Source organism: Homalodisca vitripennis, chromosome 5, assembly GCF_021130785.1.
Source record: "Homalodisca vitripennis isolate AUS2020 chromosome 5, UT_GWSS_2.1, whole genome shotgun sequence".
In the NCBI taxonomy this organism is placed as follows: Eukaryota; Metazoa; Arthropoda; class Insecta; order Hemiptera; family Cicadellidae; genus Homalodisca; species Homalodisca vitripennis.
Window position 1 is genome coordinate 9,525,742 of NC_060211.1, and position 14,525 is coordinate 9,540,266.

The 14,525-nt window shown below is 30.5% G+C and overlaps 1 protein-coding gene across 2 annotated transcripts in view; it reads left to right on the forward strand.

Moving 5' to 3' along the window:
• Nucleotides 1–13,572, forward strand: part of LOC124361779 (graves disease carrier protein-like) — a 28,303-nt gene extending 14,731 nt beyond the window's left edge. The window contains exons 6-8 of one of the 2 annotated variants that reach the window (XM_046815748.1): nt 2,275–2,416; nt 6,852–6,854; nt 13,192–13,572. In XM_046815748.1, coding sequence (XP_046671704.1) covers nt 2,275–2,416; nt 6,852–6,854; nt 13,192–13,366 — 320 coding nt within the window. In that variant the 3' untranslated portion in view covers nt 13,367–13,572. The remainder of the gene's footprint in view (nt 1–2,274; nt 2,417–6,851; nt 6,855–13,191) is intronic. The other variant, XM_046815749.1, reaches the window with a different exon arrangement.
• The last annotated feature ends 953 nt before the right edge of the window (nt 13,573–14,525 follow it).

Here is a 14,525-nt window from a genome sequence, read left to right on the forward strand (position 1 = left end):
CTGGACACTGCTGTATATAATATTAATAATTTACTTTAAAAAGAATAGGACACAACAGAAAATTAGCGATAACCGAAATACATGTGCGTGTACCGGACGCTTCTCACTAACTGGCTAGATGCCTTGACGGGAGCTCCCATCAATGACTTTGTGAAAGGCGCGGGGCCACGCCCGCTAGACAATGTTTGGCCAATTAGAAGCCACTGCCACTGCCATTGTAATAGAATTCAAGGCAGGACAACCCATCTGTATGTCGCATGACTACTAGAACCATCTAGCAGCAAAATATTCAACTAACATAGCAGTAAAAAAATACAGAATGCAAAAACGCGGATCCACGGCAATAATGTTTTGAGCTTGTAGTGGCCCTCCGCGGATCCGCGTCAATAACGCTGGAAAGGTTAATACATTTTTCAACCAGTTAGGCATTCTAATGGCTACTAGAATTTTTAAGAATCTGACTGTAGTTCTTTCATACTTATAGGGTTGATGAATTCAAAAGAGAAATTACTGTTGCAGTACATAGGTGCAGTGTATCAATCAATTAACATTACTGTTATAAGTATCGACTAGATTGAAGAGCTATCTAAATTGGTTGTCTTTGGACATACCGTGGTCATCACTCCGCAAACCTCTAAAAATGACAGAAACACTGTTATTGAAAACAAAAATGGCTTCCACATAACAGTAAAAAATAGTTTAATAAAAATAATACTTTAAGAGATGTATTCTTTTAAATTAAGTACCTTAACCTTTTTGGGTCTATTTGTTCCCCACCGGCTTGTCTCACCAGGTCCAATTAATTTCAAGTGAATATGCTTATATTTCAATACTCCTTATACACATGTAAATATAAACCAATAAATTATAGTACACTCTTGGTTTTTTTTCAAGCAAGAACCTTGCACCATTGTAAAAATTTAAGTAATGCAAAATAAAATTTTTATTCGTTATTCATTTTTTTATAATTTTAAAAATAAAGTAAAAATACAATTTTTCCGTGCGTTTTACCTAATTAATGTTTTCTGAGTCCAAAATTTAAGGAATTAACCATCATAATTATTAGTCATGTTCTAAATACCTACATAATTAAATTCATGGCTTAGGAAACATGTCATTTGAAAATAAAGATGTATATTGTATTATACAGGCAATATATTATTGAGTCAATAAAATACCCAAATTTTTGCTTACAAAAGTATGAAGCACTACTTACATTGGTAAACTGTAGAAGTGGATTAGTTAGGCTACTTGAAACATGGTGGACCGGCCGAGATGGTAATGTCGGACTGAGTTCACCTATGGACCCCTAAAGGTATTTTAATTTTAGTTTTATTTGCAATTAAAATATAATCAATGATTAACAATCTAAACTCTCAAAAAACACAAGACCTTACTTTAAGTCTTTCAAATCGAGAGGGCTGTGATCCTCCTCTCGAGTTTCTTGGCATATATTTGCAGAGTGATTTAAAATGGCACTGTCATATTGATTATGTGGCAACAAATATTTCAAAAGGTATATTGTTCATAAGATCTATATCCTGCTTAGGGGAAACTGGTTATTGTGATAAGTTGTTTGTTAAAAAAAAAGTCATTAGGCTTATTTGTAATTTGCCAAATTTGACTCACTGTAAACCATATATCATTAGGCAACTGGTCATTAGGCATTCTTTCCCTCACATCCCTGTATGTTTTTTCTACAATAATGTACATTGAAGAAAACCTCCATGCTTTTCAACATATAGCTGCTATTCATGGGTATGAAAAGTGGAATAGGCTAAATATTGTTACAAAAGATGTGTTTACTCCAGCACTCAAAACAGCTTTGTATATCAGGGCATTAAGTAATTCAATGCATTATCTAGTGAAGTCAAATGCATGTCCCTAAACAGGTTTAAGACCACTATTAAGTTATGGTTAACTGAAAAATGCTTCTATAGTGTAAGTGAATACTTTGATATATAGGGTAACTTTTAACCCGGTTTTAGTCCTTTGGCATCACTGTATTTTATAAATGTTTAGTTAGTTTTACACCTGGACCACTAAACTGTAATTTTAAATTAGGTATAGGCCTATTAAACAAAATATTCACTGTTTTGACAATGTCTTGCAAAATGACAAAAAGCTTCACTCTTGAATATAGTAAAGAAAATGTATTTAAAAGATTGATGAATTTTTAAAATGTATTTGTAGTTAATAATTATAGGCTGGCGTGGATTGTTGTTACCCTTTAACTGATGACGTTGTTATACACTTTGTGATTGCACTGTCCAGGAGGACTAGTGTTGTCGCTGCCAGCCAAGCTGCTGTGTGGGGGACTAGCTGGTGCTGTGGCTCAGAGCTTCTCTTACCCCATGGATGTCACACGTCGGCGCATGCAGTTGGCTATGATGAGCCCTGAGACCCAGAAGTTTGCGTGAGTATTGTTTTAGTACCTGAAGTGACATAAAGGAACAATAATAAATGTAGAATTTATAAATCTGGAGGCCTGTTTCCAATTTGATTATTCATGCCTGTTTGTCCCTTGGATTTAAGACCAAAAGGGGTCAGACTGAGAATAATTAATCTATATCTGATTGTAAAATTCCTAAACGTTGGTCACCATATATAGTTGGTAAGATGTGTTGGGTGTGAAACTGCCTACGTGGTGACGTATGTTGAAGGTCGGTGTGTATTTAAATGAGAATAATCTTTCCCTCAAGATTATTTGCACCAAATGTAGAAATAAAAAATGTAGGTCAGTGAATATATTTTTACACACACCACATGGCCTAGCCCAGTTCACAGTTCACAAAAAATACAATTCCATGTGCTATACAAAGCACATGTGGAAAATCAATTTCATTTTTTATATTTTGTCATATACTAAAGTTGGCAAAGTATATTCAAAGCCTATCCAGTCGTCTTTTGGCAGAGGGTGGACTTACATTTGAATAAATAACATGTTTCAATATTTTTAGATATTATGAATAAAGAAATCATTACATAAATCAAACAAAAACAATTAATAGTAGAATGCTTAACAAATCTAAGGACTACTTAGGCAGATTTAAAATATATGTCAGTAATACATGATTAAATACAAAAATAAATCAAACTGTAACAAATTTATTACATTATTTAACAAATGATTTCAACAACTATAGCTTAGCAGTAGACATTTAATAGTAAAATTCATTTAGAAGATAAATAACAATTATTTATAATATAATAAATCAATATTCAGATAGTGGTACAAATTTAACAAATCCAAGGTCCACCAAGTTCAGTAGAAGTCCAACAAAACAGGATTTAATATAAATTAATATACAGGGTGTATATTATGTCTGGAAACACCCAAATATATCCTTTAATAATTTAATATAAATTTGAAACCTCTTACAATCGTGATAGAGATTGGGCCATCTACTTTTTGGAACAATGTTTTGTTATGTCACACCAACGGGGGGACGTCCTGCCGGAGGGTATCGTGAATATTCTTAATGGAAGCCTATACCTTGTGATACATAATTTTAAAGGTAATAGCTTACTGAATTGAATGCCACCAAAACCGCATCTCAAGGGAATTATTCTATCAGAAAATAGAGCATTTTTAGTATTGAAAATTTACTGATGTTCAACAATGTAATTTTAACATGGTTCTTGCCACAAAATGTGTTACACTAATTTTTTAGCATTTTTTTTTAAATGTTTCAATTAAATAAAAACAAAAATTTCATTTTTAAGCTGGTTTCTATTAGCACAAATTTGCCAGTTTTTATTACAGTACAATTATGGAAATACTTATGTTATTGATTTCTTATTACAAATAAAAAATAATGTATGCTGTTAGAAAAGTCTTACAACAAACGTTTTACCCTGCATTTGGTGTCAAAGCAATTGTTCGAACTGTGTTCCTTATACGGTTTGACAATGAGCCAATCTTGTGTAAAATGATTCGACAGAGTTGCCTAACATTTCTTCAGTTATCAAAGCAATCTCCTCTATAATCTGTTTCTTAGGTCTTCCAAAATTATGAGGCTTTCTTCTATAAACATTGGATTTTAAATGACTCCATAGGAAATAATCGGATTGGTGAACAAATCGGAGATCTTGGAGGCCATTCGATTTCTCCTCTTCGGCCAATCCATTTATGAGGAAACCTTAAATCCAAATACTCTCTTACCTGTCTCCCATAATGGGGTGGAGCACCATCCTGCTGAAACCATACATTATCAAAGTATTCTCCTGATGCAATTTGAATAGCTGGGATTATTTCATTTTGGAGCATATTGTAGTAAAGTTCGGCATTTAAATTTCCATTGATGAAAAAGGGTCCAACAATTTTGTTACCTAAAATTCCACACCATACGTTCAGTTTTTGTGGTTGCTGTGAATGGGACTCAGTAATCCAATGTGGGTTTTCACTAGCCAGTTAACGGCAATTGTGTCTGTTAACATTGCCATTTAGGAAAAAAAGTTTGCCTCATCAGAAAATAGTATGTTGGTCAGAAAATCTATATTGTCATCACATTTGCGCATCACAAGTTCACAAAACTCAACTCTTCTGTCGTAATCATCCTCACTTAACTGTTGGACTAAATGAACTTTAAATGGTTTGTATTTATTAATTTTCAAAATCTTACTCACAGACATAGGGTGCATATCATGTTGCTGTGCAGCTTTTCTGAGCGATGTATGTGGGTCTTCAATAAATGTTTGCAAAACATCTAGTGCATGTTCTTCATCTGTTGCAGATTGTATCCTACCCGACTTTGGCCGATTACGTACACTCCCTGTCATTTCAAAAACGCTCAATAGTTTTTGATATTGTTGAAACACTTATGGGATTCCTTTCTGGGAAAGTGTCATTAAACAAATTACAAACTTCCCGATAAGATCTTTGACGATCGCCCATATCCTCGCATCATCAACAGAGTAATTCGTTCTCTTTCAGACAATTCCATTAAAATGCCAAATAAAAAACTGAACTACTGTAATTAGATAACTTGTTGACAGCAATGCTTCAGAGACACTGATTAACTCGACAGGAATGATATGACCTTTGTCCATTTGTAATTCCCAAGCTTAGACCTGTCTAGTGAAAGCTCCATGCTCAACAAACTGAAACCTGTAGACCAGATGATTAATAACACAATAATGTTTCTCATAGGATAGTGACCTTTGTCTCTTTAAACCTTCCTGCTGACTGGAAAACACCAAGTACAGATTCATAAGTAATCAGAGAAAGTGACTCATAAGTTTTATTCATTGTAATAAAAACTGGTAAATTTGTACTAATGAAACCAGCTTAAAAATAATTGTTTATTTTATTTTAATTGAAACATTTAAAAAATGCCTAAAAAATTAGTGTAACACATTTTGTGGCAAGAACCATGTTAAAATTACATTGTTGAACATCAGTAAATTTTCAATACTAAAAATGCTCTATTTTCTGATAGAATAATTCCTTTGAGATGCGGTTTGTGGCATTCAATTCAGTAAGCTTATTACCTTTAAAATTATGTATCACAAGGTATAGGCTTCCATTAAGAATATTCACGATACCCTCGGCAGGACGTCCCCCGTTGGTGTGACATAACAAAAACATTGTTCCAAAAAGTAGATGCCCAATCTCTATCACGATTGTAAGAGGTTTCAAAATTTATATTTAAATTATTAAAGGATATATTTGGGTGTTTCCAGACATAATATACACCTGTTATACTACAGTAAGAAATGCAACAACGTATAGATATAACAAACAATTTCAGCAATAACAGCTCAACAGTAGACATATGATAACAAACTCTAAAATACATAACAATTTTTAAACTATGTGATAAACCATATGTAATGTGACACAACAATAAAAATAAACAAATTAAGAATGTAGGTCTTTCACGTATTCTCTGACTTTCATCTTAAATTTTGGTTTCAGTTTATACAATAGACTGTTACCATAGTTTATTTTGAATGCACTGAAATGTATAATGGCTGTATAAGTGAATTGCTTTCTTGCCAACTCTTTGGTGTAGTTACACATTGAAATTTGCTTTACTTGAGATAATCTTATATTAAGTACATTATTTTTAATGTTAGAACTGTCTAAGAATTTATGGATGTAATTTAAACAATGATAGACATTAAGTTGGTGTTTATGACAATAAAAATTTTCTTTTTGTAAAGATTCACAAGACACATTTCTATAAAAAAAGAGTATACATTTTTATGTATTAATATTAATTAGGAGTTTGTTGTTTGACAACCATTGCAAAATTTTTTTAATATAATTTGAAATTAGATATTACTTTTATTGTATGTAGAGTATACCACTGCTGCGTCATCTGCATAAACAAAAATCTTTGAGTTTAATTTAATTTTCAGCAGCTCATTTATGAATAAATTAAACATTATTGGTCCTAGAGCACCGCCCTGATCAACTCCGTGCCTCAACTCTAATATTATATTGCTAACATAATTGTTCACTTTTACAATTTGCTTTTTTTCTACAAAAAGAATTTAACCAAGCCAATGCGTTTCCAGCTATATCATAGGTTTCAAATCTTTTCATGAGTATGTCTATCTCAACCAGATCAAAGGCCTTCTGAAAATCAAGGTAGACAGCTGCAGTATGTAAAGGGAGAAAGTTTCTCTCATATCTTTTTGTGCTATTTATTTTAATTTTCATAATAATTTTCTTATGAATTAAAAAAATTAAATTGATAATTTTATGAACAAAATACAGTACATTTCATTATTGAATAAATGTATGTAGGATATGGTTTGTAACAAATATTATGATTTGTAAACGTATTTTGTTTGTTCACATGACTGCTTACGTTTAACTGTGTGGCTACTCCAACTTCAAGTCGGTATGTCAATAAAATGTTTTTAGCATCCAGTTGCTTGTGTCCGTCCTGGGGCTTTTAGACATGGGTCTAATTTTTTATTTTATAAATTCATACTGTTATGGTAGAATGAACTTGTCTGGAATGTTATGTTAACACAGTCAGTAGAAGTTGGACAAAGTATTTGTAGTTTTGGTAGTTACTGTAGTCTAATTTTATGTTATTCCCGGAAATTTATTGGGTTTATGAAGTAGAATGTATAGATTACTTGTAAAATATGCATATGTTATAAATGCATTATTCTTTATACAATAATAAAAAGAGCCCAAATGGCTTAAAAAATGATAAAAATCACAGAAATATGTTACGTGTTTTTAATTTTTAAAAATATTAAAGATGGGTCGACTTTGATACTCGATAACTCTATATTCCTTGGAGGTATCAAAGTTCACATTAACTGCCAAGAAAACTCATTTTTGGTGAAACTGAAGCAGTTGTTATTTTACATACTCCTTGTGGAAATATTTTTTCTCAATTAATGATAGATAACATTCTCTATATTATTCATTGACGAAACCGTATTTTATGAGACCCAGATACGGTAGGTGGTATAATCAGAGCATTTGGGATTTTGTATTCCATTAGGGCTTCTGCAAGAGTATTCCTCACATCCAGGGTGATGTCTGTGTAGCAGAAATAATTTATAGTGATACCAGTTCTGTGTAGCACAATACGTACATATCAATTGCCACAATGGTAAATGTTGTATATCATTCAATACTACTCAATTGTCATGTAAATCCCGTTTTAATTAATTAAATTAAAGTATGTTTTTGCTAGGTAGCATGCAGTCAGAATGTTTCAAAGCAGCATATTTTAGCATTGCATAATATAACTCATAGAATACATACATAACATCAAATACATAACACTTCACGTGGAATAGCTACCAATACTTTTATTTTGAACAGCAATGCATATTTTTTATTGTGGGGATGATCACCAAAAAATGGTTCTGCCCTCCTCCTATTGTCCGGTTCAGTATTTCTGAACTTTGCTCAATAGTGCTGTTCAGAATTTAACTGGCAGCCGGTGTACAATAAACGTCACGTAAACATAGAACAGTATTTACTTATAAAAATATATACCACCTAAGTACATGGTATTTACTATAATCAGGTAACTACTAATAGTATGGTTGCAGCATGTAACCAGAGTGTTGCAGAACTCTTACCGGATATTGTAGAGGATCATTCCCATTCTTATAGTAAACTTATTTTTAACTGTAGTTGTATTTTTTATGTTTTAATATTTCGTCTGTATTTGTGCATTTTTTTTTACTAAAACCTATTTTTCTTTAAACCCCTTTCACATAAATTAACTAAATTTTGGATCGATGATAAAATTTACAAAAATTATAGCAAACATTTTTAATCTATCCATTCCAAGATAGTGGCCATTTAAAGATTTTGATTTAAAATAAATCAAAACACAAACATTTTACAAGAATAACTTTTTTTAACTTTCTTATAAATCCAAGAAATTATATATTGTTTAATTAAATCAAGTGGAAAATAGTTAGCTTTCAGCATAACAATTATTATTATTTTCGTGACAAGGCACAGTGTCTGTCAGAAGTATGACACAAACAAAATACTAATACTTAAAAATTAACTAAATCTAATTATGTAATGCTATTTTTGTATAACCAACGAAAAACAAAATGTTTTGGCGCAAATTAGACCTCTCTATCTTTAACACAGTGGATTCTACAGAATTTTTTCTGTGTATAAAAACGGCCTAAAAACAAAATATTTAATAAAAAACTATATAACTCTAGAATGAATAAAACTAGACAAGTGCTTTTAGGCATATAAATAGGGTATTAGTTAAGGAACGTTTAGCTGGTCTTAAAAAAAATTTAAATTGTGAAAAGCCTGTCACTAGGTTTTTTTTTTAAATCTTTTACAAATTCTAACTTAAAAATTGTTATTTAGTATTGTAACGTACCTAGTTTAGTTTCGTAATTAAAGTTATTGTAGTGTATATAAACTTCACTAAGTACTGCAGTGTTTAAGTACTAGATATATGTATTAGTATTTTACCTTATACTTTTGGTAGAAACTGTGAAGCTAGTGCCAGTATTTATGTTGTAAAAGGAATAGATTTGCATTTAAAACCCTCTTTAGCATTTTTTTTATCATACAACGTAACCTTGAATTCATCAGTCATATGTTGATATTAAATACCACACCTTTATATATGAAATTATTTTAATAATTAGTATAATGAAAAGTCAACTAAAACCCTTTTTTAAATGTTTTTATTGCCATACATGTGTTTCCGGTATTCAACCATCATCAGTGTACATTAACCTCTACTTTATTTATTTATTAATGTAAACAGTAGTAATCATATTTATTTTGATAGTATATATTTATATTTATTATTATATTATATTATTATATTATTTATTTTATATATTTATATTAATTAATTTTTTATATTTATTTAAAATAAATATGATTACTACTGTTTACATTCGTGCAAAATGTTATTAATATTTATGTAAGCGTTTCAATAAAAAAAACACATTAATGTACAGATACAGATAAAATAACAAAAACTTAAAATCAAACTATAGTTAAAAAGTAGTTTACTGTAACCATAGGAATGATCCGCTAAAATATCTCACAAGAGTTCTGACACATTCTGTATATGAACTTTCAATCTATGTTACAACAGTATGGCTAACAAATTAAGCCAGGTACAATTTTATTGTTACTTTCTATTAAAATCAAAATCAAATATAATTTTGATTATTTTATTATCCTTATTATTTTTAATCTATAGATTAATTTTTCTCTTTTTTTCAATAGATAACAAAAATATAATATATCTCTTTCGGGTGCAGTAAATGTGAAAAGTAAATAAAAATCTGAAATTAATTAACTGTCAATAAAATCTACTGACAAACTAAATAAAATATTCTCACTCCCAATATGAAACCTTAATTTTGTTCTACTAAAATTAAATACATTTTATATAATCAAATCAAATACTGAAATCTAACTAAAATGTCTTCTACATTGTATGAACAAAATTAAACAAGTTCCAAATATAATTAAAACATATATCTGTATAACTAAGTTTACTAAAATATATAATGAAAGGATAAATTTTACACAAATTAATAAAACATTGTAAAACAATAAATTGTTTACAGCATGCACTGCCATGGTTCTGATATTTTGTTTTTGCATGATGTACTGTACAAACTTGATTATTGTTCTTGTATTGAGTAGTTTTTGAGGTCTCATTAAAAATAACAGGAATGTTAGCTTGTCTTAAAGAATCTTTATTTGTTTTCCAATATCAATTTAGTCTCTTTCAGAATAATTCCTCTTTGATATAATACACATATACCAATACATTTCCATTTGTATTAAACAAAATGAAGAGAATAGGATGACTTTCTGGTCAATTTTAGATCTTTTTCAGGTTGGTTTAAAATTTTGTAACTGTTATTGTTTTATTGGTGCTATAATTGTTTCGTGGTGACGGATTTTATGGCTTGCATTGAGTTATATCAAATTTTTATTGCTTTGCTACTTTAAAAAGACACGCACAGTGATGGACGTGTATCAGTGATATAATCAAATCAAATGTAATGAAAGTAATTACAGTTTACTACTCCATTCAGAAATACAGCTGGTCAGGTGGTGGCTGTCAAGATCATTAATGCAACTTGGGGTTGAGGAAATAATATAAAATACTACGGCTTTTAAATCAAATCAAATCAAAATATCTGTCATTCATCAGTAAACTGTTTTTGGTAAAAATTTTCAAAACTGTGTCACAGCTCTCTTATTAATACCTATATTGAAACGTTTTTTACTTGAAATCTGTATGAAATCTTTTGTAGTTTTTAAATATTATAATCATAATGAAAATTTTGTCAAGACCAATAGGCAGGAGGCGGAGGATTTGAGTTATTATTTTTAATGCAACGACCCATTTTAACTTAATCAAAATACAGTATATTTTTTACTGATTTCATCAAATACCATATATAATACGCTTTCCTCATGGTTTTCATAAAAACCGGTTGTTTTGTAAAGGGAATTTTTATTGTATTATGCAGATAGTTGGTAAACCTGACTGATATTTCATTGCACCCATTGCTGGAATCAACTGTTTATTAAAACATGCAAATTGTCAGACAACATCAGTTTAAAAATGACAGTTTTTTTGTATTTTTGGAATTTATCATCAAAATAGCATGTTAGTTTCAAATTGTATCATAATTTATCATTTTATACAAAATAAAAATAATGAAACAACCTTTCGGGACACACTGTATACAATATTACATTAATCACAGAAAAGATCAGTGAATGAATAAAGCGTTTTACTTATTAAGTATTGTTTGAGTTTACATTTGAATTTAGGGAATGAAATTTCCGATTTAATATTTTTTGGTATTTTGTTATAAAACATAATTCCTGCATATTGAGGTTTCTTAAAAGCCAGTCGATTAAAAGGGGTTGCCATTCATTCCGTTGCCAAGTATTATATCGATGGCAGTACTCTTAAGTATTTTATCTCCAATTCTGGGCTTGACTGACACTATAACTTCATAAATATACAATTCGTTGCCTTTAAGAATTTTTAACTCTCTAAATTTTTCTTATATCATGTTTGAGGTTTTGAATTCAGTATTATTCTTATTGATTTTTTTCTGAATTTTTAATGTTGAATCAAGATTTTTGGAGGTTGTGCCATACAAAAATTAATTGTGGAATGAAAATAAGAGAAATAAATTCATTTTTAACTTACTAACATCACAGAAGTGTCTTCATTTACTTAAAGAAAGAAACCGGATGATTTTTTTGACATCACATTGCTTACATGAAGGTCCCAGTTTAAATTTTTGTCAACAATTAGTTCTATTAAGTTAACTACTTTCACTTGGGAAATTTCAAATTCAACAGAGAAAGAAAATGGCTCAGTTATATATTTCCAATTTTTTGCATGTAATGTCATTACAGGTATTTTTGTCCAATTTTAAAAGTAGGTTTTTTTTTAATAAAAATTGCAAGAGATTTATCCAGTTATAATTTAACCTAATTTTAATTTCTTCCCAAGAAGGAGTATTTATGTGTATACTTGTACCATCCACATTAAAGCAATTTTTACCAGAACAGTATAGTTTAGGAAAATTTTTTGTATAGCAAATGAATAAAATTAGACCTAGAATCGAACCTTGGGGTACTCTACATTTAATTATTTCTATAGAGGATCTGTATAAGGTTTTGAAATGTTTACTACCAAGATGTGGTATTTGAACTAATTGATTTAAATTTTCAATACATCATTTTAATCCCTCTTTATGATTTTTGCTCCTTAAAACCAAGCTGTGTAACTTTATTACAAGAGATGAATGAGATATAAAATTGAACGCTTTGCTTAGATCCATAGATAGACCCATTATTTTTTGTTTTTATCTAATGAATTGATCACAGATTCGATGAATTCTGTTGCTGCAAAGGTAATGGCTTTCTCTATCGAAATCCATGTTGACAATTGTTCATTTTTTAGGTACTTCCACATAAAATTTATTTAAAAAAGCGCTTTCGCCTTAACTGATGATGCCTTAACCGGCGAAAGCGCTTTTTTTAATAAATTTTATGTGGAAGTATCTAAAAAATGTCTTTTCCATTAACACCTACCTACTTCCACCAAGGATACAAAGCAGAAAATTGTTCATTTCTTAGAAATAAACAAATTGAATACCAAAAGCATTTTTTTCAATCCGTTGTCTGTTCCTACCATTAAAATAATATGGTCTTGACCTTGTTGCCCGACCATAGTTGCCACTCGATATCTGCCCCAGGCTTAACCAGAATATCCAAGTACATCTTCCAGTGCCAATAATCTCAGGAAGGCATTTTGGAATCTAAGAATTCATTTCTGTATCTTTATTTAACAGTCCAACATTTTTAGCACGAATTGAATTGTAAGTTCCACATGAGTCACACAATTTTTAAAGTGATGTGTCGCCCTCAACTATAGTTGTATTAATGTGCTTTTTATTTACTACTCAGATTAGTAGAATGCTAAAAAGATTTTGGCAAGCCAAACCATTTTATGTTCTTACAGTAAATTAAGTAGTTTACATATAAATGCTTAATAAAGAGAATATTTTCTTATCAATTATATATTTTTTTTAAATATAATTTTCATTTCATTTTTCAATTACGGCATATTAAAAGTATATTCTGGGTAAAAATGTGCATTAAAACTTCGTATGTATATTTGTCTGTAGAACCTCTGATTTTTATAATGATGACATTTTCAGGATGGGCATGGTGAAGACTTTGGTGCTGATCTACAAAGATAATGGAATGGTGAAAGGACTCTACAGAGGCATGAGTATCAACTACATCAGAGCAATACCGATGGTGGCTGTTTCCTTCACAACGTATGAACTTATGAAGCAGGCTCTCCAACTCGACACCGGTATGAAGATTTGAACGGAAACCAGCTCGATCGCGATTCAGTAGTCATTTTGACAATGTACTTATGTCCATAGATAAGTAACAGCAAGCTGGGGAAGAGCTATGGGCCTTCACATTTTTAGGGAACAGCAAGACATTCCTGGATAGAGGACTGGTAAAGGTAAAATTTTATATAACACAATAAACAGTGGTGTTTCACCATTAATAATGGCTTTTTCAGAGGCGGGTGATAGAAAAAACGTGTACACGACACAAGGCCAGTTATGCATCAGTGTGTTCTATTTAAGTGTCTCTGATTCCTTAATAATTTTTAAGTGTTGGTTTAAGTCTAAAGGTTATTTATGTATTTTTTAAGAGGCACATTTATTTAGTATTGGTTAATACACACCTAGCCTACGGTAATGTATAAGTTTACACCATTTGACTGTACTGTATGTGTAAAATCAAAGCATATTACAGGATATAGCTGGAATCGATGAGTGAGTAACAAATTATGTTTAGTTAATGTTAGAACAGGTACCTGAGATTGAATATGGACAATTTAGCAAGTATGACAGCTATCCAGAATCTACTTCTGCATAATAATGGTTTTGCAAGACAGTAGAAGACAGAAATTGAATAATGACCATTGAGAGAGATGCTAGGAGTTGAACTTTCAAGTAATCTTTGTACTTAATTTAGTTTAAACAATCGGTTTTATATCCAACATAAATTTACCACAGTAGTTACTGTCATGCATAACTAATAGTTGTTCTCTATTGTATAATATTCACTTACCAGATGTCAAAGCCACCCGTTTATGCCAGATATATAAGACTGTGCTGTATATTTATAATGAAGGACAAAGAGATTATGCGCTTTTATATTGAAATTTATGCCTGTCAACAATATAGTACAAATTTGATGCAATAACCACTGTGTTCTGGTGCAAATGATCCTGCTGTCCATTCCAGAAAAACAAATAAAATATATTTCCGGGTTATAAGTTACAGCTATAATGATAAATTATTGCTATCCCAAAATGGATATTTTATTTTATTAAAAGAATTTATTGTTATTAGTTAATTAGAATGTATTGTGCTTAATCTAAATTAACTGTGACATTGAACTGAAGCTCCGCCCGCTATATGTGCCTGACTGATCTGATCAGAGCTGCCTTGAGGACTGTAGTAGG